Source organism: Agelaius tricolor, unplaced genomic scaffold (assembly GCF_023055355.1).
Source record: "Agelaius tricolor isolate 1412-34295 unplaced genomic scaffold, bAgeTri1.0.p SCAF_5, whole genome shotgun sequence".
NCBI classification, from domain to species: Eukaryota; Metazoa; Chordata; class Aves; order Passeriformes; family Icteridae; genus Agelaius; species Agelaius tricolor.
This window is the reverse complement of record NW_027269265.1, coordinates 12,689,889-12,710,826: the sequence shown is the minus strand read 5'-3', so window position 1 is coordinate 12,710,826 and position 20,938 is coordinate 12,689,889. Positions and strand designations below refer to the sequence as shown.

Genomic DNA, 20,938 nt, shown 5'->3' with positions numbered 1-20,938 from the left:
GAAACTAGAGCACCTGCATTTTTCCTTACATAGCTTTCCTTAAGTTAGCACAGCTGCATCACATAGAGGACCCACCATATCTCTAAGGGAACAATGTAAACTCAACATTTCCATGTCTTTTTCTCTACCTCCAAGGCAGAGTAGCTCTGCCCAGAACTCAGGATTTTTCACTTACATCCTTGTGGTGCCCAGCATCCAGCCTGAGCACTCACTGCCACGCTGTGTTGCAGTCTGCAGTATTGACATTATCTTCATTTGAACTTACCATGCTCTTTCCAAGAAATCCAATAGATAAATCTTCCCAACCTATTGAGGAATAATCTTTAGAGCTTGCTGCTCAAGCAGTGGAGGGATAGTGAAATAGGTAGGGTGTTGTATCAGGGACTCTCACTCAAATACTGGCAAAACTCTCCTGGAGCTGAGCCCTGGCTGGAGAATGCCATGAAGATATCCTCCATGTCAGGGGAGTTTTGGCTCTGCCCAGGTCAGGCTGCAGGGTATGAACAGCATGAGGCACATGTATCACATTAAATAAGCAAAGAGAAACCCATTGACATTGAAACTGTACTGAAGACATGGCTCAAGTTCAGAAAGCTCAGTGGTGGCACTGTGGGTGGCACTGGCACAGGGTGCAAAGGTGAGCCTGGGGCCCCAGCTTCACGTGCTGCCATCGTGCTGCCATCATGCTGCCATCGTGTTTGTCTTGCCTTTATCTCCCCTATCAGCCTCTCACCAGTTAGACCTTTGTGTTGGGCTTTATGATGGCCAAGGGGGAACAGCAGCTCCTGAATGCCTGCCCTGCCCCAGGGCCCAAAGCCAGCAAACCACTCCCAGGGCTGTGCCAGCTCAGCCTGCCTGTTTCACAAGTTAGCATTGATGCAGCTGTGGGGGGACAGTCCCCAGCACAAATCCATCCCTCCATAGGAGAGCTCAGCCTCTTGCTGTTTGGGTGTGGTCAACATAGAAATTCAGAAGCACAGAGGACAAAAACAGTCATAAGTATCAATATCTAAGTCTGATTTTGTATTGGAAACATGCCAGTAAGTCCTCTCTGAAGGTCAGCTTGGCATGTGAGATGCATTGGCCCCCTTAGATACTTTCAGACATAAAATCATATTTTTCTCTATGAAAAGAGATGTAAGCATCTTTTGATAACTACTAACTGTATTCCAAATGTAAGCTTTAAGAAAACATAGGTTTTTTTCCTCTGTAAAGCAACAAAACATGGAGCCTATTTGATGTGTGTTCATACCTTGCTGCCTCGTACACGACTTTCCCAAGGCTCTCATGTCTGGGGCACAGGTGCAGATATAGAGCTGCCTCGAGCAATGTTTCAACATTGTCAGAAAAGCAGCTATGATGGAAATGGAAATCATTCCTTTGCAATAATGTGGTAAATAGGGATGCTATTTTTAACCAAAAAAAAAAAAAAAAGCTGTAGTGTTCAGTCAGTTGTACAAGTATCACCTCAAGTAGTTTGTTCCTCAGGGGCATTAGCTGTTGGCAATCACTAAATGCTTATACTGTTCCTGTTAGTAATAACATCTTGCCAGTCACTTGTCCACTCCATGCTGGAAATTTTTATTGACTAAGAATGATCAGGACCTCAGTATATAAGGGCTGGGGGACAACTGACTCAGGGTGAAAATCACTGCAAAGGTCTGTATTTCGCAATGCTGGGTAAGTAACACCTAACCCACTGCAGGTTTTGTTTTGACTCCTATACCCAGCTATATCAACCTGTGGCTAGAGGTCTGATTTTAGATCAGCTAATTTATCATTATTATCATGACTAACTTGTTATTAGAGTTTTCCTGTCCACATCTGCCGTGGTAAATTCTGAGTGACCAGGACGCCCAGCTCTCTGGCTATTTGTGTGCTGCTGAAGGCATTTCCCAGCACAAGAGCTGCCTATGCTCTGCCTTCTCCTTGCTGTCCTCACTTACAACTTAAACAATGCTGCACCTTCAGAGAGAGAACAGAATGTTTTCAAACCTAGACAGCCATGCAACGCCAAGCAAAAGAGAGCAGGAGTTCGGACCAACCCTATGTCTCACCAGCTTTTCAAATTCGCCTTGGAACTTCACCTGTTAACAGTTCCCAGTTCTCTGCTCTTGTGGTCGGCTCCCAGATCTCTCTCGCTCCTCGCCTTTTCCCGGGAATGTGCAGGTTGGCAGAATGTCCACGCGGTGGCAGTTCAGTCCCCAGCAGCAAGGGGACACGGGGGAAAGCTCAGCCCAGCTCAGCCCAGCCCAGCCTTGCTCCTTCCTCCCAGCGCAGCCTGGGGCTGCCGGGCAGATCACAAACACAGGAGTGTCTTGGGATCATGTCCTTCACTCAAGGATATAGAAACACGTTAGAATACAAACAAAGGGTTGTATTAAAGTTTGTTGGAACAATAACAAAAGCTTTTATTGAAGTTCATCTTTAAAGCATGAAAAATAAGATAATTTCTGCAGTGTATCCAGGCTGAATATTTAGGTGAGTTATCAGGATAATTATATTTGCCTGAGATTGTGAGAGTGTACCTGATTTACTCAGGGATTAGAACTGTATCACATAACCTCTCTTTCCCATAAAAATATATAAAATACAAAATAGTTTATCACCTCCCAGTTAGCTGCTCACAAACAAGGTACAAGCAGAACTTTTTCACAGGAATTATTCTGACACTGAAACAACAACTTACACATAGTTATGATCTATTCTTGAAGTGTGCTGAAAAAACATTGATGACACTCCGAAAATCATTGTTTCATCAGGAAGTTCATTGAATGTCTTTAAAACCATGATTTCATCAGCTAGCTTTAGTTTTTAAACATCAGCTAGTTTCAGTTTTTAAACTTTGTCTGGGTGATGCTATTCTTGCTATCAGCTATATCTTTCCTAGTGATGGATACTCATACCATGTTATCATTATATGCACTGCCTGCATATAATGATAAAAAACTGGTCTTGAACACTTCCAGGGATGTGGCATCCACATCTCCTCTGGACAACCTGTTCCAGTGCCTCACTATCCTCATAGTAAAGAATTTATTCCTAATATCTAATCTAGATCTGCATTCTTTAAGTTCAAGGACATTTCCCCTTTGTAACAAGCTCTTTTGCAGCCCCAGCAACAAGGTCTCTCCTGAACCTTCTTATTCCGTGGGCTGAACAGCTCCGACTGTCACAGCCTTTCTTCATAGGAAAAGTGCTCCAGCTCTGTGAGCATCTTCATGTGTTCCTCTGGACCACATCTACATCTACACACGTGCGCACACACACACACCCACCCACCCACCCACCCACCCACACCCACCCACACCCACCGCAACACACGCACAGGCACACACCCACACGCACACAGACACGCACCCGCACACCCATCGACACACACCGTGCGCCTGTGTTTTACAAGCACCGCGCCCCAGCATAGGCCGCTGCCGCCGGGCTCTTTAAACAGGGCCGTCCCCGCCCGCCCCGAGGCCTGGCCCGGCCCGCCCGCCCTTTGCTTCTCGGGACGGGGGAGACGCTGTCAGCCGGCGGGGATGGAGGTGCTCTGGGCGGCGGGGGTGCTCCTGCTGGCGCTGGCCCTCCTGGCTTTCGTGCTGTACTGCTGCTACGTGCACTACATCCACGCCAAGTACGACTACATCCCCGGCGCGCCGCGGGAGAGGTAAGGGCCGGCCGGGCAGGCGCGGCGGCGGCGGGCAGGCTCGGTGGCTCCGCTGCCAGACCGGAGCCGTGAGGCGGCCTCAGAGCAGAAAATCAGCCCTCCAGCCGCTGTCCGTGCGAGGGCCGGGCAAGGGCAGCGGCGAGGGGTCACGTAGGCTGGGCACAGCGCTGGTGGGTGCCCGCTTCCCGGGCAGCGCCGGCACCGCCGGGGATCCCGCATCCTGCTCAGCAGCACGGCCTGCCCGGCCGGGACTGCGTGTCCTGACCTACATGGCCGCAGCGGCACGAAGGGGCGCTTCAGAGCCGCCCGCAGGAGCTGCGCCATTGCTCCTGACCCTGCAGAGGGACCCGACAGCAGCGTCAGCCGCGCAGGAGGGACCGCACCGCCCCCGTCCCTCAGTGCGCCCGGAGCCACGCTGACACTAACTCCAGCAGTCACCTTCCGTGCCCTCCTTCGTAAGCCGGGTGTTTAGCTTCTGCCAAAAATAAATAAAAATGTCGTAAGTGATAAGGGGTGATAAGAAAGCTGCCAGCAAGGCAGTGGCAGCGCTGTCACGAGGAGTCATAGCCCCTGCAGGAGTGTGTGAGCTCCCCACTTAACCTCACCTGTGGGTGCACATGTCCTCCCTACCATGCCGCAGGAAGAGACACCAGCACTCGTACACAGCCTGACAGGGACACCACTCTCTCCTGCCCACCTCCAGGCTTCAGCCTCCTTGTGTAATCAGGGTCAGACACCAAAAGTAGAGAGAGGATCATCTTGTCATACCTGAACCTGCTCATCCTTGGGTTCATTTTGAGGTGTGAAGTAACACCGTGGTGTGATGGCACACCAGAAGAGCCACAAGTGGTACCTTGTTTCCTGTGCTGCAGATAGAGCAGTTTCCAGAGCTAAAAAAGGAAACTTCTGTGTTGTGTTTCAGGCTTTCACATCTTTTTTGGGATACAATTACAAAGGAAAAGTCAAACAAGTGGAGGATTAAAAGTTTCTGTAGATGTTGAGTAACTTTGTAGAGTTCTTGTTATTTTAAGTGCCTCCCAGTTCCAACAGTAATAAAATAAGAGCCTGTTTTCCCCCATAGTTTATTTATACTATAAAGGATGATAACATGGCTCTCTGTCTCTCAAATGGAAAACAGATCTTGAGTGCAGCTTGCTTCATTTAGAGAGGAGCTTGGCCAAATCTTCCCTCAGATTTATACAAAGCCAATGGGAATTCACCATTCACAGTTGAAAGAAGGAATTTATCTCTAAGTTTTTAATGCAGCTATATTTGAAGAGTTAACATTTTTTATTAATTTCTTCAATTTCAATATTAATCAGTAATTATCCTCCTCAGTATTTGAAATTATGCAGTTTGGGACAGAAAGAGATGATTCCTAATTTCCCTTAACAGAAATCCTTTGACAGAAATAAAGTTACACTTACCAGGGATAAGCATGTATTAAGGAGCATTTAATGCAAATATCTCTTTCATGTACAGCAAGGTAATAGCTGCAGTCAGGATTCACTCAGACAGGCAAAGAGCAAAGCAGTTCATGGGGGTTTCCATCCAGACCCAAACATCTCCTACAATAAAGCATAAGAAAAAGATCTCATCCATCTCTGTGCTGGTCTTCCTGGCTGCATGTGAGCACCAGCCTGTCTTTGGTGCCCAGTTCACCAGCTTGGTGAGGGCTGGGCATTGGCACAGCTCAGAGTTATTTTCATCTTCCCTTATGAGGAAAACATGAGCAACTAGGATTGCAATCCATGCAAAACCCTATGCTGGCATCCTCATGACACTCTTAACCTTCATATTCTGCAGCTTTTTATTTGGACACCTGCCAATCATATGGAGAATGGTGAGGAAACAGGAGTTCACACCAGATGTCTTGCTGCGGTGGTAAGTTGAGGCACATCAATAACATTGAATGGGGTAGTCCTGTAGCACATATGGAGAAATCAAGGCACAAAAACCCTTACAGAATTACATAATTAGCATCATTGAGAAGGTTGGCAAAGGAGCTAGAGAGAGAGAGCATTGATCTTTCAGATCTGATTAGATATTAGAAAAAACTTTTTCACTGGAAGAATGGTTAGCCATAGGAATAAGGATAGTGGTGGAGTAACTTCATGAAAATGTTCAAGAGGCATTTGGATGTGGCACTTGAGGATATGGTTTAGGGGTGATTATGGTGGTGATAGGTTGATGGTTGGATCAGATGATCTTGAAGGACTCTTCCAACTTTGATTATTCTGTCCTGTGATTCTCTCTTAATGGCTTTATTGGCTGAGGACTGCAGTAGTTCCCACTGCAATGTGCTCTGGTCCTTCAAGGTTATTAGGTCTGAGCTGTTACATGTTGGTAGTTTGTGCCATAATTCTCTTTTTTAAATTTTCTCATCTTACAGGGCAGAGAAATATGGACCTGTTGTACGAATTAATGCCTTTCACAGAATCTCAGTATTGATTGTGTGTCCTGAAGGAGTGAAGGTACTGAAAAATAAAGCCAAATCAATGGTGGGGATAGGCCCATCCCTCCATAACAGGAGAGCTGGTGCCTGATGATCAGAGCAGCACAGAGCAGTCAATCCGTGCTTGGCTCTGGCTAGGTTAGGAGGATGAAGTGCTTTGCTCTCCAGGCTGTCCTGATTTTTTTTTCCTTGATCAGTTAATTTATTTTGTTACTTTTATTTAAACAGCACATATAGCAAACATTTTCCATTTGTGAAAAGCAGGCTGTCTGCAAGAGCTTAGTATCTCAAATGAATGGAGCACAAGAGACCAAATGTCTTTCTCTAAATCTTTGCAATTACAACAGAGTGAGATTTCAGGTCATTGGGCAAAAAAGTGCTAGAGGGATGCAAAGCAAGCTAGCAGCACAGGAACTGGGGAATCAGGGCATGCCAAATAATTAATCTACTCTTCAGACTATAGCTGCAGAAGAGGAGAGTAGATATGTGTGAGTGAAATTTTGTGTTTTGTCTGGGAAACAGATTGCACACAGTATTCACTGACCTGAGGTTTGATTTTAGGAGTTCTTGATGTCACCACAGCACCCAAAGGATCCGACAGTGTATGGTAGTCTCTTCAGCCTGTTTGGTGAGAGGTAGGCAAAACCCATCTGAAGCCACTGTGATCTGAAAATAAATGCAAGATTAATAATATCAAAGGCATGTCATTTTGACTCAGACCATTTACCGTAGTGTGGGGATTAATTTCTGATTCCAGACACACATAAGCAGCATGTACCTATTAAACTATATGTCAAGTCAAATGTCTCTCCAGTCAGGGAGGAGGATATGTTGGATTTTGTTTTACCTTGATCATGTATCCTTTTTCCCCCTGGGGATGTCCAGTTAGTCTCAGAGCAGTCTGCTAAAGACCATCATCAAAGTTCTCAGATTTTAGAGCACTGATTTTAGAGCACTCCATAAGGCATGGAAGTTTGCAACTTCTAAATTCAATTCCAAAAAAAGAGAATTTTTCTTTGTTAGTCTGAACCTTTAAAAAATAAAATAATCCAGTTATAATATTTATTATTTACATAACAGGTGTAATGAACTAGCATCTTATTGGACTCAGCAGTCCACACCCACCTGCAGAAAAAAATCTGTGGTTTGGTTGTCATCCACAGCGATGCAATGGTTGCATACTCAAAGGTGCTCCTTACACATGGAAAAATTGAAGAAAGTAGATGTGAAAGACTTACATTTGTGACTACATGGGGTTCAGCAGGCTCCTTTGCATAAACCTGCTCCCTTCCTTGTTTTCCTGTGTGCTAGGTTTCTAGGGAATAGCTTGGTAACTGTTTGCAACCATGAGCACTGGCACAAGCAGCGGAGGATAATGGACCCAGCTTTCAGCCGAAGGTAAGGCAAATACTTCTGGGACCTTCTAACTGTCACTTCTACTGTGTTGTCATGCTTCTCCCTGTCATTATTTGATATTTGGATGAAAAAGACCCCAACATTCAGTGCCAAAATCATATTTAACAAAGAATCCAGCACTCCATTCCCATGCTAAGTATAATTTGACCAGACTTCCCACAGAGCAGTGACACCCATGAACTTAGCAACGGCAGAAAGGTCCCAAGGTTGTGTATCCTGGAGCATGGTTATGGCTGCCTTGTCCTGTTGGAAAAGAGAAGGCAGAGGGTTGGTCTGGTTTGATGCATTGTGTATAGGGTCCAAAGATAAAGTTTATGTGCAAGGGGCACAGGCCACTGCCCTTTGCCATGACACATGTTAATTACATGGCAGGGCAGAGCAGGACTGATGTAAGAAGAATGCAGCTCATTCTATAAGCTTGCTTTTTAATGCATTAAGGCAAATTAATTATAAATTTTAAAAAACTTGACCACTTTCTATGGAAAATAACAAAGGTTCTTTTGACTGAGCAAAGATCAGAGCCCCCATTACTCATCTTTATTGATTGTTCAGCTACCTGATTGGTCTGATGGAAACTTTTAATGAAAAAGCAGAGGAGCTGATGGAGAAGCTGGAGGAAAAGGCAGATGGAAAAACAGAGTTTAGCATGCTGTCAATGATGAGCCGGGTGACTATGGATGTCATTGGAAAGGTACCAGCTATCCCTTTCTTGTTTCCTCTCAACTGGCAGGAAGGGATGGAAGTGATGCCTTCCAGCAGCAGGATGGGATCAGGAGCTGGAGGCAGGGAGAAAGACCTTTACCCAGCAGTGCCAGAAGACCTGCAGGACTAATAGTGCCACTTCCATTCAGTCCATGGGAAAGGGCAGGTAGGGAAGGGTATGCATAGTCTAGGTATGGCCTGCAGGATGGGGACACGTTGCAAAAGTCTTCAGCCTCATGCCTCCCACCCCTCCATACCAAAAGGGACACACCAGGGCTCTCCCATGGTTGGAGGTTGTATTATTGCCATTGCATGTCAGCAGGAAGGCTGCCTTATGCTGCCTTTTCCCTTTCTATGCAAGCCTGTTTGGAGGAATGGAGAATAGTGGTAAATTATTAATCCACTCAAATAAGGAGAAAATATAATGTTGATATTGGCCGCCCCTCGCAGCCTCCTGCAAGGTAGGATCCAGCCTGAGGTATTTTTAGGGGAAGAGGCAGTGCTGTGAGGCTATCCTGCTCTTTCACCCCCACCTCAGCAAGTTGCCCTTTTCTCTCCTGCTTTTCAGGCAGCCTTTGGCCTGGAATTGAATGCCCTGAGTGATGACCAGACACCTTTACCCAACGCTGTGACTAAGATCATGGAGGGACTGAACAAGGCACGCGACCCCTTCATAAGGGTCTGTACTCCCCTCACTTCAGTCCCCTCTCCTCGCATTCAGCTGCTCCTCCTTGAGCTCATGGAGCTGTGTCCATATGTATCAGGGAAACAGTCATCTGTAGATCTTTCCCTCCAATGGGCATCAAGATAAAATTCATTACTGCTTTAAAAAACTCTGAAATTAATTTTGTTCCCCCCTGCATGTGTCTCCTTCTGATATGGTTTTATGCTCTTGTACCCATTAAAAATTCAGATTTTTGCCATTTATCCATGAAGGATGGCAGCCTTCACTCAAAGTGGAAGAGCATTCTTGCTGTGAAAAAATTATATTTTCAACCCAAATTCATCTACCAGATTCATCTGCTAGGACATGATGGATGTAATATGAAATATTTAAGTAAAGAATTATTCCAGTGTCTCATGAAAGCTGTAGTTCAGGCTTTTAGAGCTCCTGTTTTCCTTTTTGAGACCAGGGGTGAGATTCTGCATTGCATGCTGCAGTTTGGGAGGTGATGAATTTTGCTCACAGTCCCCAAAACATCAGCTCTGACTCTGATGAGACACGACATCAGCATGCACAGATTGAAATATTTCTTATTTCAGCCCAAACCCTTCATCCCCCAGGCATTCAGTTTGTTGCATGGAGAGCAAATGTTTCAGTGACAAGTGTCATTTAGTGCAAAACAAGGTGCTCACATGTAAAATAACACTGACATTATTTTTACCAACGAAAGGAATAAAATGACAAAAGAAATTCTATATTCAGTTCATGCCAGGAAAGCAGAAGATGCTAAAGGAGACCAGGGAGAGTGTGAGGCTGTTGAGACGTGTGGGGAAGCAGTGCATTGACCAGAGGAGAGCAGCCATCCAGAATGGGAAAGAAACCTCAATGGATATTCTTACACAGATACTGAAAGGAGATGGTAAGAGACAGTTTGCTGTCACTGTTTGAGTGAATTTCTCTGTGGTATTTTTTGCTGTGAAATTCAGGGAGGATTGTTTAGGGGATCTAAACTTGGATCTTCCTTTAAAGTTGTTTTCACACTGAAGACAATGAGAGTTACTTTGAAAATTCGCTGTTTCTTTGTTTTGGACCAAGTACTGGTCACAAGTCACCACTGAAATGCCCACTCAGCATCCTCTCTTGATGCCATCTCAGCCAACATGTGCCCAACAGGGCAGAGCATTCTGGCTGGTCCAGCTGGGGCACAGGGACATTTTCTGATTTAATTTGTTTTTCTATCTTAACAGCTCTGGAGGAGACTAGAGATGATGAAAACATTCTGGATAACTTTATGACTTTCTTTGTTGCAGGTTGGTAGCTACTTTAATGCTGTCTACAAGGTTAAGATTAACATCCTTTTTAATCATAATTAACATCATTATTAACATCATCACTCCATGTGATGATCCTGCAACCAGGAATCTCTTGGTTGGAAGACCAAGTATTACACTGGCATAGGACCAGCTGGGTGAGGTCTGAAGAGAATTCTTCATTTAACAGGCAAATGATATATTGTCCTCTTTCAGTGATACCAACACAGCAAATAATGCCAGGTTGCTGTTTTCCAACCACGGCTTCCCACTCTCTGTTCCAGCCTCTGTCTTTCCACTGCCCACTGGGGTGCAAGGCTGTTCCTTAGGGGGTTCTGGCCCTTCTACCCAGATCCCACTAAACCACCCAGATCCCACTAAACCCCACCAAAAACATCTTTTACATGTTCAATGTGTCTTTTCATCACCTCATCCACATGATTAAATGCCATTCTTCCCTAAGTAGAAGAAGGCATTGTCAAGCCAATCAGAAAATGAATGGGCTGAGTAATTATATGAGATAGTTGGGGTTTTTTTGCAGATCTTGCAGTTCAAGATGATTTAGGTTCACAAGAAGGTGTGGTCAAAATGCTGTTCTTTAGCAAGAAAGATGTTATTGTAGCAAACATCTTTGCAGAACTCTGTTTTCTGTAATGCTTAAAAATAGTACATATGTCTATCCATGAAAAAAAGGGAAAAGTGTCCACATCAGAGAGTCACAAAGTGGGTAAGGTTGGAAGGGTCTTCTGGTCCAAACTCCCTGCTCAAGCAGGGTCATCCTAACATGTAAAGCAGACCTTTCAAAGAAAGATGATAAGAAGCTCTGTTTTCCCTCAAAACCAGCAAATCCTTCCTTTTTGGCAGCACTGTGTGTCCCATAATACGACAAGGCAAATCTTGGACCTCACTGGCCCTCCTTTTAGGGAGCTCATGACCAGTAGGTGCTGCATGCAACCATTGCAGCTTTGCTTAGGCATGATGGGTCATATCTTTGCCAGCTATGTCCTTTTCTTGTCATTGTTGAAAGCTCTTTATGTAGACTTTACATACCTATTATTATTTCCTTTATTTTCTAGCATGTTTAAAATAAAACATTTGGGGTTTGATGTTTAGAGCTTCCAATTCACAAACACTTTGTAGACCACCTTTGTATCATGTTATTATTTCATACTAACTTTTAAACTGGTTTTTGTTATCATTAGGTCATGAAACCAGTGCCAATCAGATGACATTTACAGTAATGGCACTGGGTCAGCATCCTGAAATACTGGAAAGGTATGTGTGCTCCAATTTTCAGACCCAGCTAGATGTTAATTTCAAGGTGAACTTAATTGTAAGGTTATTAAAAAGATAGGATCATTAAATTCTAGCCTCCCTTCCAAAATAAACAGTTTCCTAGCACGATTGTATCCAAAATGGTACAATGGATTATTTCAGTTTCACCTAGGTGATTTTTTCAAAGCCTTTATACATGCAGGTCCCAAATGCCCCCTGATTCAGCTGCCTTGTATGCACATTGCCTCATCCTGATATGAGGTAAAAGTTCAGGAAGCCTGGATGGGAATTGGTTGGCATTTTGCCTGAGGATGGGTGTTTATGTCCAACTCAGTGTCTGGAAGGTAAAATAATGTGATTTATCAACTTGCCTCGCAAGAAACAGGCATCTGCATCTCACAAGTTTTAATTGACCTGCAGGGCTCAGGCTGAAGTGGATGAGGTTCTTGGTGCCAAGAGAGACGTTGACTATGAGGATCTTGGCAAGCTCACCTACTTATCCCAGGTACTGTAGGAGTGAGGTAAGGTACCAGGCAGAGCTGTTTGGTAGCACCTCTGACATGTCATGGAGGAGCCTCACACTTCTAAAATTTTAAAAACTATGCTAATATTTTATCCTGATAGTGTTTGTCCCCAGAGAGTCAGCCAGCAGGTAGCCTGACACATTTGCAGCAGCCCAGACTTATTGGGAAGATGCTCCTCAAATGTACAGATTCCTTCACTGCTTTCCTTAATTATTTCCAGTCTGGATGCTAGATTAGAGTTGCATAATCCCTGTCTGTTTAAGGTGAAACAATTGCTGTAATTTTAAGAGAGGTGTGCAAATTTGAGCCCAACCTGTATATGAATCTTGCACACTTTCCTAATTCATTGCTCCATTTTTGTTTGATTATTGTTAAAGCATTTCCAGCTATGATCTCACCATATGCAATAAAGGGGGATTTGAGGATAGCCAAAAATAATGGCTTGGTTTTCTAGTGTCAATTTTTCATTATTCAATCTTGAAACCCTCTTCAGTCACTCAGGGGTGGTGGGGGAAAGAGTTTGGTCCTAAAAGAGGTCTTGTGTATAGAAGTGCTGGTTGGTAATGAACTGCAAAGCCAGTGTTGGCTATTAGCCAGTGTTTGTGTTGCATTTCCTTTCTTCACAACATGGGGGACACCAGTAGCCCTCAGGAGAGGCTGAATCACAATCCTGGCAGCTGTTCTGCATAAATTGCCCTGTGATTTTAGTAGTCCACCATGATCCTTTTTGTTTTAAACTGCCCTGCTGAGGTGAGCAACAGTGTTTTACCATTTGGCATATCCCATCCCACAAATTACTGTGCATGGATAGCAGATAGATTTCATAGATCTATTTCTCATAAGGAAAAGGCAATTCTATGTGATTACAGAAAGCAGCAGGCTTCCTTAGGCTTCTCCAAACGCCATCACAATTATACCACTCCAATTAGGATGAGGTATCTAAGCCTTTGAGTTTTAAAACAGATCACATGAGAGCTCCTCAAAGCAAACAATTTATTTAACAGCACAATCTTGGATCTGTACAATCAAAATCAGTCACCCTTGCTCAGAGCCAGTCCATCACTGGAGTATCAGAGACTATGGGGCTCCTCTCCTGTTGTTCAGGCAATCCTGAATCCTTTTGTGCAGGTTTCTTTTCCATTAGTCCACTCGTGCATGCACACTGTTAATTGCATTTTCAGTGCGATGCTCATGTGCACTGTTAATTAGGTTCACTTTGATGAAATAAACCATTCTTACAGCTCACTGACACCAAAAGAAGTGGTCTTGTTCCATTTTTTTTCTCAACATTCCCTATTCATTTTCCTTTGCCAGGTTGTTTTTTGTCCTTTTGGGTCTCTGACCTGGCTCAGCTCCTCAAGCAGCAGAAGCAAAGGCAGAAGCAGACAAAGGCAGGAGCTGAGGCTGGGAAGGAGGTGGGGGCAATCACCCATCCTCATGGCAGCCTGTGCTGCTCATCAGGGGCAGGAGACTTCACTCTTAGATATTCCTTCTGAGTTTGCTTCCTAATACTTTTTTGCTTAGTTGTTCATCTAACTTGAGGTGTTAGATCTGTTCCAGGATCTCTTCTGGGTTTTGTGTCTTTTTCTCTCTATTTTACCAGGTGTAAGAAAGAACCAGGCCTGAAGGAGACTTAGCCATATACTTTGCCTACAGGAGTCCAAGGCAGATAGACCAGCATCCATTTCAAAAGTCATAATTTCCCATTTAGCAGAAGTGAAAGGCCACAGGGAGTAATTAATTTTACTTCTGCTTCCTGCAGTGTATAACTAACTGACCTCTTGTGCTTTTTGCTGCCCTAGGTTCTGAAGGAGTCGCTGCGGCTGTACCCGCCCGTCTCGGGGACGCTCCGCAGGCTGCAGAAGGATCACGTCATCGATGGCATCAGAATTCCTGCCAACACCACAGTCTTTGTGAGTCCCATCCACCTGCAGGAGCTGCCTCACTTAATCCAGATGTAACAGACCTGTGGATGAGAGGGTCAAAATCTTCCCTGGGCATATTTATACTTGATTCTCTAAAATTTTGACCAAAATTGGGGTATGGATTAAGAATCTCAGTTGGGACTGGAGAGTGGAAGGCATTTATGGTTTTATACCTCTGACAGCAAAGATGCATTTTCAGTGTGTTGCTCCTGACTAGCAAAAATAAACTCTTTTTTGGCAGCTCAACACTTATGTGATGGGAAGGATGGAAAAGTTTTTCAAGGATCCACTTACTTTTGATCCAGACCGATTCAGCAAAGATGCACCTAAGTGAGCTTCTTTTTATTCCCATGTTATTAAATATGTATTAAGAAACCATTAAAGGAAGATATTTTAAGGGAAAGAAAAGTAGAATAAAGTTATTTTTCTGTTCCAGTATGAGTAAAACTAAACCATCCAAATGTAAATAGAGAGCAATAATGCACAGCTTTTGTTCAAGAATTCTTTAGATCACATGTTACCTTACAAAAAAAAAAAAGACCAATGTTATTGTTATTAAATGTTGATATTGAGGTCAAAGCTTTGGGGCCAAACCAGGTTGAATATTTGCCTTAGTACATTGTAAGCATTTAATGCATGACAGCCCTGGTCCCAGGGTGCTTTAAATGTCTCCATATTAGACAGGGGAGAAAGGGCTGAGGGAGAGAAGGTGCTGTTCAGCCACGTGGGCAGGCAGCCTAAGTCTAGTCAGTGGTCAGGAGTGCAATAGAAGCAACCAGTGAGTGACTAAACAGATGCAGAGATCAGCACCAGCTACTTCATGAGCCAGGAGTTTTCCTTCAGCCTAGAGTTAGTCTGGTCTCCTAAACCAAACACCCCCTCACTCACATGGTTCAGAGCTGCCCAAAGGAGCAATAATTGGGCAGATTGTGATGTCCTCATGACAGGCTGAAGAGCATTTAGAGTGTGCTTGACATTCAGCTTTGAAATAAGGCTGGCTTGCATCAAAACAGCTCTGGCAGCTGAGCCATGCAGTAAAGAAATGACAAGGAAAGGTGCTGCTGAGCTGTATTGCTGCTCTGGAGCAAAAAAGAGTTAGTTTGGAGACTGCTTTAACAAGTCCAATAGGTGAGGGGATATTTAGGTCATTTCCTTGCTGCTGTGATGAAATATTTGCTTGCTTCTTTACAACCAAGTTGTCAGAGTGACAGTTTTGAACATTTTTCTTTGCAGGCCATATTACTGCTATTTTCCATTCTCTCTGGGACCCCGATCCTGCATCGGGCAGGTGTTTGCACAGGTGAGTAGAGGCCTGGAACAACACTTGGTTAGCAAGCACTGGGCCAGCTCAGGGTGTGCTGACCATGGGTGGTGGTGGGCACCAGAGGCCACACTGATGTGCACTGCCCCTCTTCTCCTCAGAGGGAAGATCTCCCCCCATTCCCATGACAGGCATGTCTCTCAAATGCTGTCACAGGAGCAGCCATCCATGCAGCCAAGGTGTCTGCAGGGAGGAGCAGCAGGCTGCACTCCTTCCAAACTTTCCTGGGCCAGCCTGCTCAAATCCAAACCCCTTAATGGGAATCACAGTCAGTATTCTAGCCAGGGTCAAGCACATAGGGAATGTGCAGGGAGTCTTGGGGATCATCTCATGGCTGCCACTGATAGAATCAAGGCAGGGAAAACATCAGCTGGAGGAGGACACAATCCAGACCTGGCACAGAGAAGGTGAGGAAGGGGCTACATGGACAGAAGGAACAATTTAATGTGTGTGAGCATGGCAGAGAGCATTTCAGGACAGCCAGAGGCCAATGCTTTGGGTCTGTGCTGTGAGCTCATCTAAGCACCAGTGCTCAGAGTGCTTTAGTTTTACAGTCTGATTTCCAAAATGGGTTTAAGACATAAACAGAAAGACTGATCTTAGTGCCTGTCAGTTGCCTTCAAATCCAGGAAGTCCCAGGTTTCCTGCCCAAACTCAACCAGCTGCATGAACAGAGTAACATTTAACTTTCAAATCTCTGTATTGACAAAGCAGTATAAGATAGTAGAGTGACTTTAAGCTGTATTTGCTGTCACTGACTTCTATTTTCTTCTTAACAGATGGAAGTAAAAGTGGTGATGGCAAAGCTGCTGCAGAGGTTTGAAATACAGCTGGTGCCAGGGCAGAATTTTCAACTCATCGAGGCTGGAACCTTAAAGCCACTAGATGGAGTAATATGTAAATTAAAGCCAAGGAGCTCTGCAAGACGCTGCCAGGCATGACTGCTCAGGGAGGGGAGTGTGGCATGCTACTGGTAGTGTTTCTTCTGATTTTGGAAATCTTGGCACTAATCAAAGGTTAGATTTTGTAGACCCCTTTAGAGGATCACTAGATTGAAATTATTTCTAAACCTCCTTATAATTTACTGAAGAAAACCTAGCTCATGGTTTCCACTAAGCTTATAGACAACACAACATGGTCTAAGTAAGCCCTTGTTTGGGGAGTTTCTTACTTACACAATAAAATCAGAAAAGAGTAGAGCATAGATTTGGGCTGAATTTAGGAAGAGATGTTTGGAGATAGTCTCTTTGTCAAAGCAATTTTTCTATCCCTGCTCCAAATGTGAATAACAATTGATAGGAATAATCTGAAAAAAAACTCAAAACATCAGAGTCCGAGGCCACTACTTTTTCCTCATGCTACTACCTGATTTTTATTCAGTCTCTTCTGCTTTTCTTTTGGTAGTATGCAAAGCATAGATTCCCTGTCCACACTGTAGAAAGGGACTATCCTGCTTCCTTCTACCCCTCCACACAGCCTGTGCTCGTTCTTCTGAGAACACTCTTTGTGGTGAAAGTGTTGCTGTGTTTATTTTAACCTGGATTTTCCCCATATTGTTTTCCACAAAGCTACAGTAACACTTAGACCAGATGGTCTAGTAGGTACAGGAGGGCTGGAAATAAGTGCCTGAACTAAATGCTGCTTAAAATGATCTTGCCACTGAAGAAATGTGTCTGCAATTTGAGCCAGAGACAGGAAGGTCCTGCATCCCCTTCTCCTGCAGATGTGCCTGAAGATGTGTCTGTGAACACTGCATGTAGGCTTGCAGGCAGGCCCTGCTAGGGAGAAAAAACTATCATTTGAAAATGCTGCCATCCAGAAATGTGCATACCTAATAGGAGTTGGGCCTCCTCTATCATGAAATACAGAGAATTAAAGGCGTTTGATGCTGCCACTTTTGTTTCATATCTTTGTGAATTAAAAGAGTAAGAACACAGTCTGTACACTGTCAGGTTCCTGTGGTGGTTTCCATATTAGGAGGGCAATATCCCAGAGCTTCTCCTGACCTTGCTGCTGTTCTGCACCATTTCATTCAGTGCAGCAGTGGGATAGCAGGCCCAGAAGGTTGATGCTGCTTTTGGTAATACAATCAACACCTCACAATGTAATAATACAACTTTCACCTGGGGTACCAGTACCTGTATTGCAAGGGAAAGTTTAATCTATCTATCAATAGACCAGCTCTTCAAGACCTTGTGCTGGAAATCTGATTATATCCTCCCAGACATTAATGAAAGCTCATTGGGAAGGCTGAGGACTCTTCAGCTGGACATGTGTTCCCAGCAGCTGATGCAGGATGTCCCATGCCAGGCAGGCTGGATGTGCTGGTGGCATAACAAATGCTTGAATCCTGGGAATATGTCAAAGGCAGGGCAGTGTCTTGGGGCTGTGGGAAGTGGGGGGGAAGCTGTGACAGGAGTGGCATATGCTATGAACAGCACACAGACAGCTCAACAGACCCTGGCAAATTGTGCTGTGGAAATGTGAGATGCCACCACACCAGGGCTCTGCTCAGTGCCAGCAATGAACTAACTGAGATCCATTAGTTACACACACCTAACTGCCTTCTGCCCCCTCTGCAGTGAGGTCAGGCACCTCCAAGGAGGGCTCACAGGGTGTAAGCATGTTAAAATTCTGCAGTGAGTTCTGTCAGCCCTCACATGCCCAAGAGTGGAGCTTCCTGACTGCTTTGTGCTTACCCTCCTCAGAGGAACTCTCCCTGCTCTCTCTGCAAGCCCAAATGCCATCCAGCTCTTCCAGGACCACTGGCCCAGGCCTTGCTCTTTTTCCTGCATCCAGGAGTGTCTCCTGTCAGGCTGATTTCCTCCCAGCAGATGGCAAGCACTCATTGCTGGTGCACCCAACTGCAGCAGCACTCCTCAGCCTTCACAGCTCCTCTCTTAAGGCAGGCTCTCCTCATACTGGAGGAGATGGTGGCCTGTGGGGCCATGCAAATGCGCTGCAGTGTTCTCATGGTTTCATCCTGCACCTCTAGCCAGGAGGTCATCCTTCATCTGACCAAAAAAATAAAAAAAAAAAACAGCCCAAAAAACCCCCAAAAATACCTCACAAAAAAACCCAAACCAAAACAAACAATCCAAAAAACCCCCAAAACAAGCAAGTTCAGGAAAGCTGCTTCCTAGTGCCCTATATGCCAACTGGGTGCTGGCATCAGCTTTGTTAAACCCTGTTGATAAACCTGGGACCTGAAGTGCCTAGGGAGACAGCTGTGCCTGCCATGGGCTGTAAAAACACCTGGGAGCTGCACTGCAGCTCTCTTGGACACCACAGAAAAGCACAGTTTTTCTTCCTGCTGGGGAAGAGAAACATAATTTCAGTTCTAGGGCAATCATTTTTGCATCAAGCCCTTGGCTGGGGTTCCTGGCTGGTAAGGCAAAAAAGGAGAGCAAGGTCTGTCTCCTTAGTTCACTTGCTTGTAGGAAGGTATCATACCTGCATCTGACTTTCTTCTTACCCTTTTCCTGGCTCTTGGGCAATACAAAGAGAAATCTGGAAATGGCTGCTGGGGTGGTTTTTTCCCAGGTGCCACCCAGGCATGGCCACACACAGGCCAGTGTTGCATGCCTGAAGGCTGGATGCAAGAAGCTTTCTCAGTTGACATGGGAGTGCAAAGCCAGGCTGCTCAGGCTGCCCCTGCACTCTGCAGGTAAGTGCCTGCCCTCCAGCAGCTCCTCTGGCTTTCACCCTGCCTCAGATGTGCACACTTGCAGCTGGACAGGAACTGTCTGGAGGCAGACAGGAGCTCAGCTGGCAGGAGTCAGGGTAACTGCTGCCCTCAAAGGCAAGGGCACCAGTGATGACATGTATTCCCAAGAGTCTTTATTAGAGCTGTCTAAGGCTTCCTCCTGTTCTGAAGTGGCTGCTGCAGGTTTCTTTGATCCCTCTCCCAGACCTATAAACTCCTGGCCTCTCTCTTCTGGACTGATGCCCAGGACTTTCATGTATGTGTTCAGAGTGAAAACTTTCCCCCCAGGATTTCTCCCCAGGTTTTTTATGCTAACCCAAGAGCTTGATCCTTTCCCTTCTAGATCAGTGTCAGAGACAAGAAACAGGGAAGTGCTCGTGCCTAGATCTCTTGGGATAGGAGGGAACTAGCTAGGGAAATTGTACCCAGAGGTGTCTGTCTGTCAGAAGGCAAACACTCAGTGTTGGCATGGGAAAATGGGATGCTTTCTCACTCCTGTTAGTCTGGAGCACAGGAGACTCCCAAATTTTCATCTACACTTCATGTACAGACTCATCATGTTTTGAGAAAGAAGCCCAGCTAGCATTAGTGCCAGGACATTTTTTCATGAGAGGAATCTCATTCCAGCCCTTACTGGAAGCCAGAAAAAGCTAAGAAGCATGGGATTCAATCACACTTATTGAAATTATAGCACAGTGTGATATTTTCTGAACAGTGGACAGCCTTCTGCTCCATCTATAGCCTATAAAGGAATGAATGTAGATAAGAAAGTGTAAGATACTGGTGGGCCTAGGGGAGCACACAGGTTAACCAGGTGTGGATTTGCACTTGGAGGGGTTGTATGATGAGAGCTGCAACAGGAGGCCTTCCCTGGATTTAAGCAGCCTCTGCTGCTGAGACCAGACAATGACAAAGCAGATATCTGCAGCATGTATCCATCTGCTCCACACAGAGCTCACATGCTATCAAAGGCAATAAATTCAGGCAGAAACCTCCAAGGAACTAAAAGACTAAAAGCTAAAAGACACTCAAATGACCACATGCTCCACTGCTACATCCTGCTGCAGCACTTTGCTGTGTTTCCCATTTCAGGTGTCAGCTATGTCAAGCAAGGCCACCTCTTGTGCCATAGTCTGCAAAAAGCCTTGCACAGCAGAGCCGTGGTCTTGGCAGGAATCCCTAAGTGCTACTGTAGAGCAAGTAAATAATCATGTGTTGTTATTTTTTTTATGTATCTGTGAGTCTTCTCTAATAGGTTTTGTTGAGGAAAGGCTGAAATTAGATAATAGTACACACAGCTGGCATCTATTCCCTTGGAAACACAGGTAAAAATGTATTTAATACCTCCCCAGTGACAATGAATATTCATTACTATGACACAGATGTATACTTGATTTGAAAATAAGAACAGTAATTAAAGAGCTATTAAGGTTAAAAAGCAACAAAGGAAATTCAGCTACTGAAAGAGCTGCTCTGGGATCAGCTTCTGACCTGTCTGTGCATGGGTAAGCACAGGACGCCTGAGATTTTCCACTTGATTATTTTACATGTAGCAGCAAAACCTTTTGTTTTGCTGTCCCTCCTCAAACTCTGCTATCTGGAAATGACCTGAGTTCAGAGTTCATTTCTCCTGCTCTCTTACAGAACAGCTGTGCTCTGCTTAGGTACTTTACTCTGTCTCATTGGCTGCCCCAGTGGAATTGAACCAACAAGAAGTGAAAGGGAAACTTTCTGCAGGCTTTTGGGAAGGAAGCTATTTAAAAGTAATCATTTATGTACATTATTTTTGTTAAAATAGCCTTGGAGATCATCAGTCATGATAGCTGACTTGCTGTAATCTCTGAAATCTCCATCCCACTGGCCATGACATTGAAGTTGAATTTCTCAGGGATGTTTCACAAAGGTTCCTTTGCAGGGGTGACTTGTGGCTGTGGCCCCAGCAGTGCACACAGAGTTATAACTGAGCCAGGAGAGAGGTA

General features: G+C 44.8%; 1 protein-coding gene across 1 annotated transcript; it reads left to right on the top strand.

Annotated features, from left to right (window-relative positions):
• Positions 1 to 3,296: 3,296 nt before the first annotated feature.
• On the top strand, positions 3,297 to 17,189 carry CYP46A1 (cytochrome P450 family 46 subfamily A member 1). Its single transcript, XM_071426497.1, has 15 exons — positions 3,297 to 3,661; positions 5,468 to 5,545; positions 6,054 to 6,135; positions 6,678 to 6,751; positions 7,428 to 7,514; positions 8,085 to 8,223; positions 8,803 to 8,913; positions 9,661 to 9,817; positions 10,146 to 10,208; positions 11,411 to 11,483; positions 11,904 to 11,988; positions 13,810 to 13,920; positions 14,174 to 14,262; positions 15,166 to 15,232; positions 16,033 to 17,189. Exons 1-15 carry the CDS (start codon positions 3,534 to 3,536, stop codon positions 16,192 to 16,194), a joined length of 1,506 nt encoding a protein of 501 aa, XP_071282598.1. The 5' UTR covers positions 3,297 to 3,533; the 3' UTR covers positions 16,195 to 17,189.
• Positions 17,190 to 20,938: the final 3,749 nt, after the last annotated feature.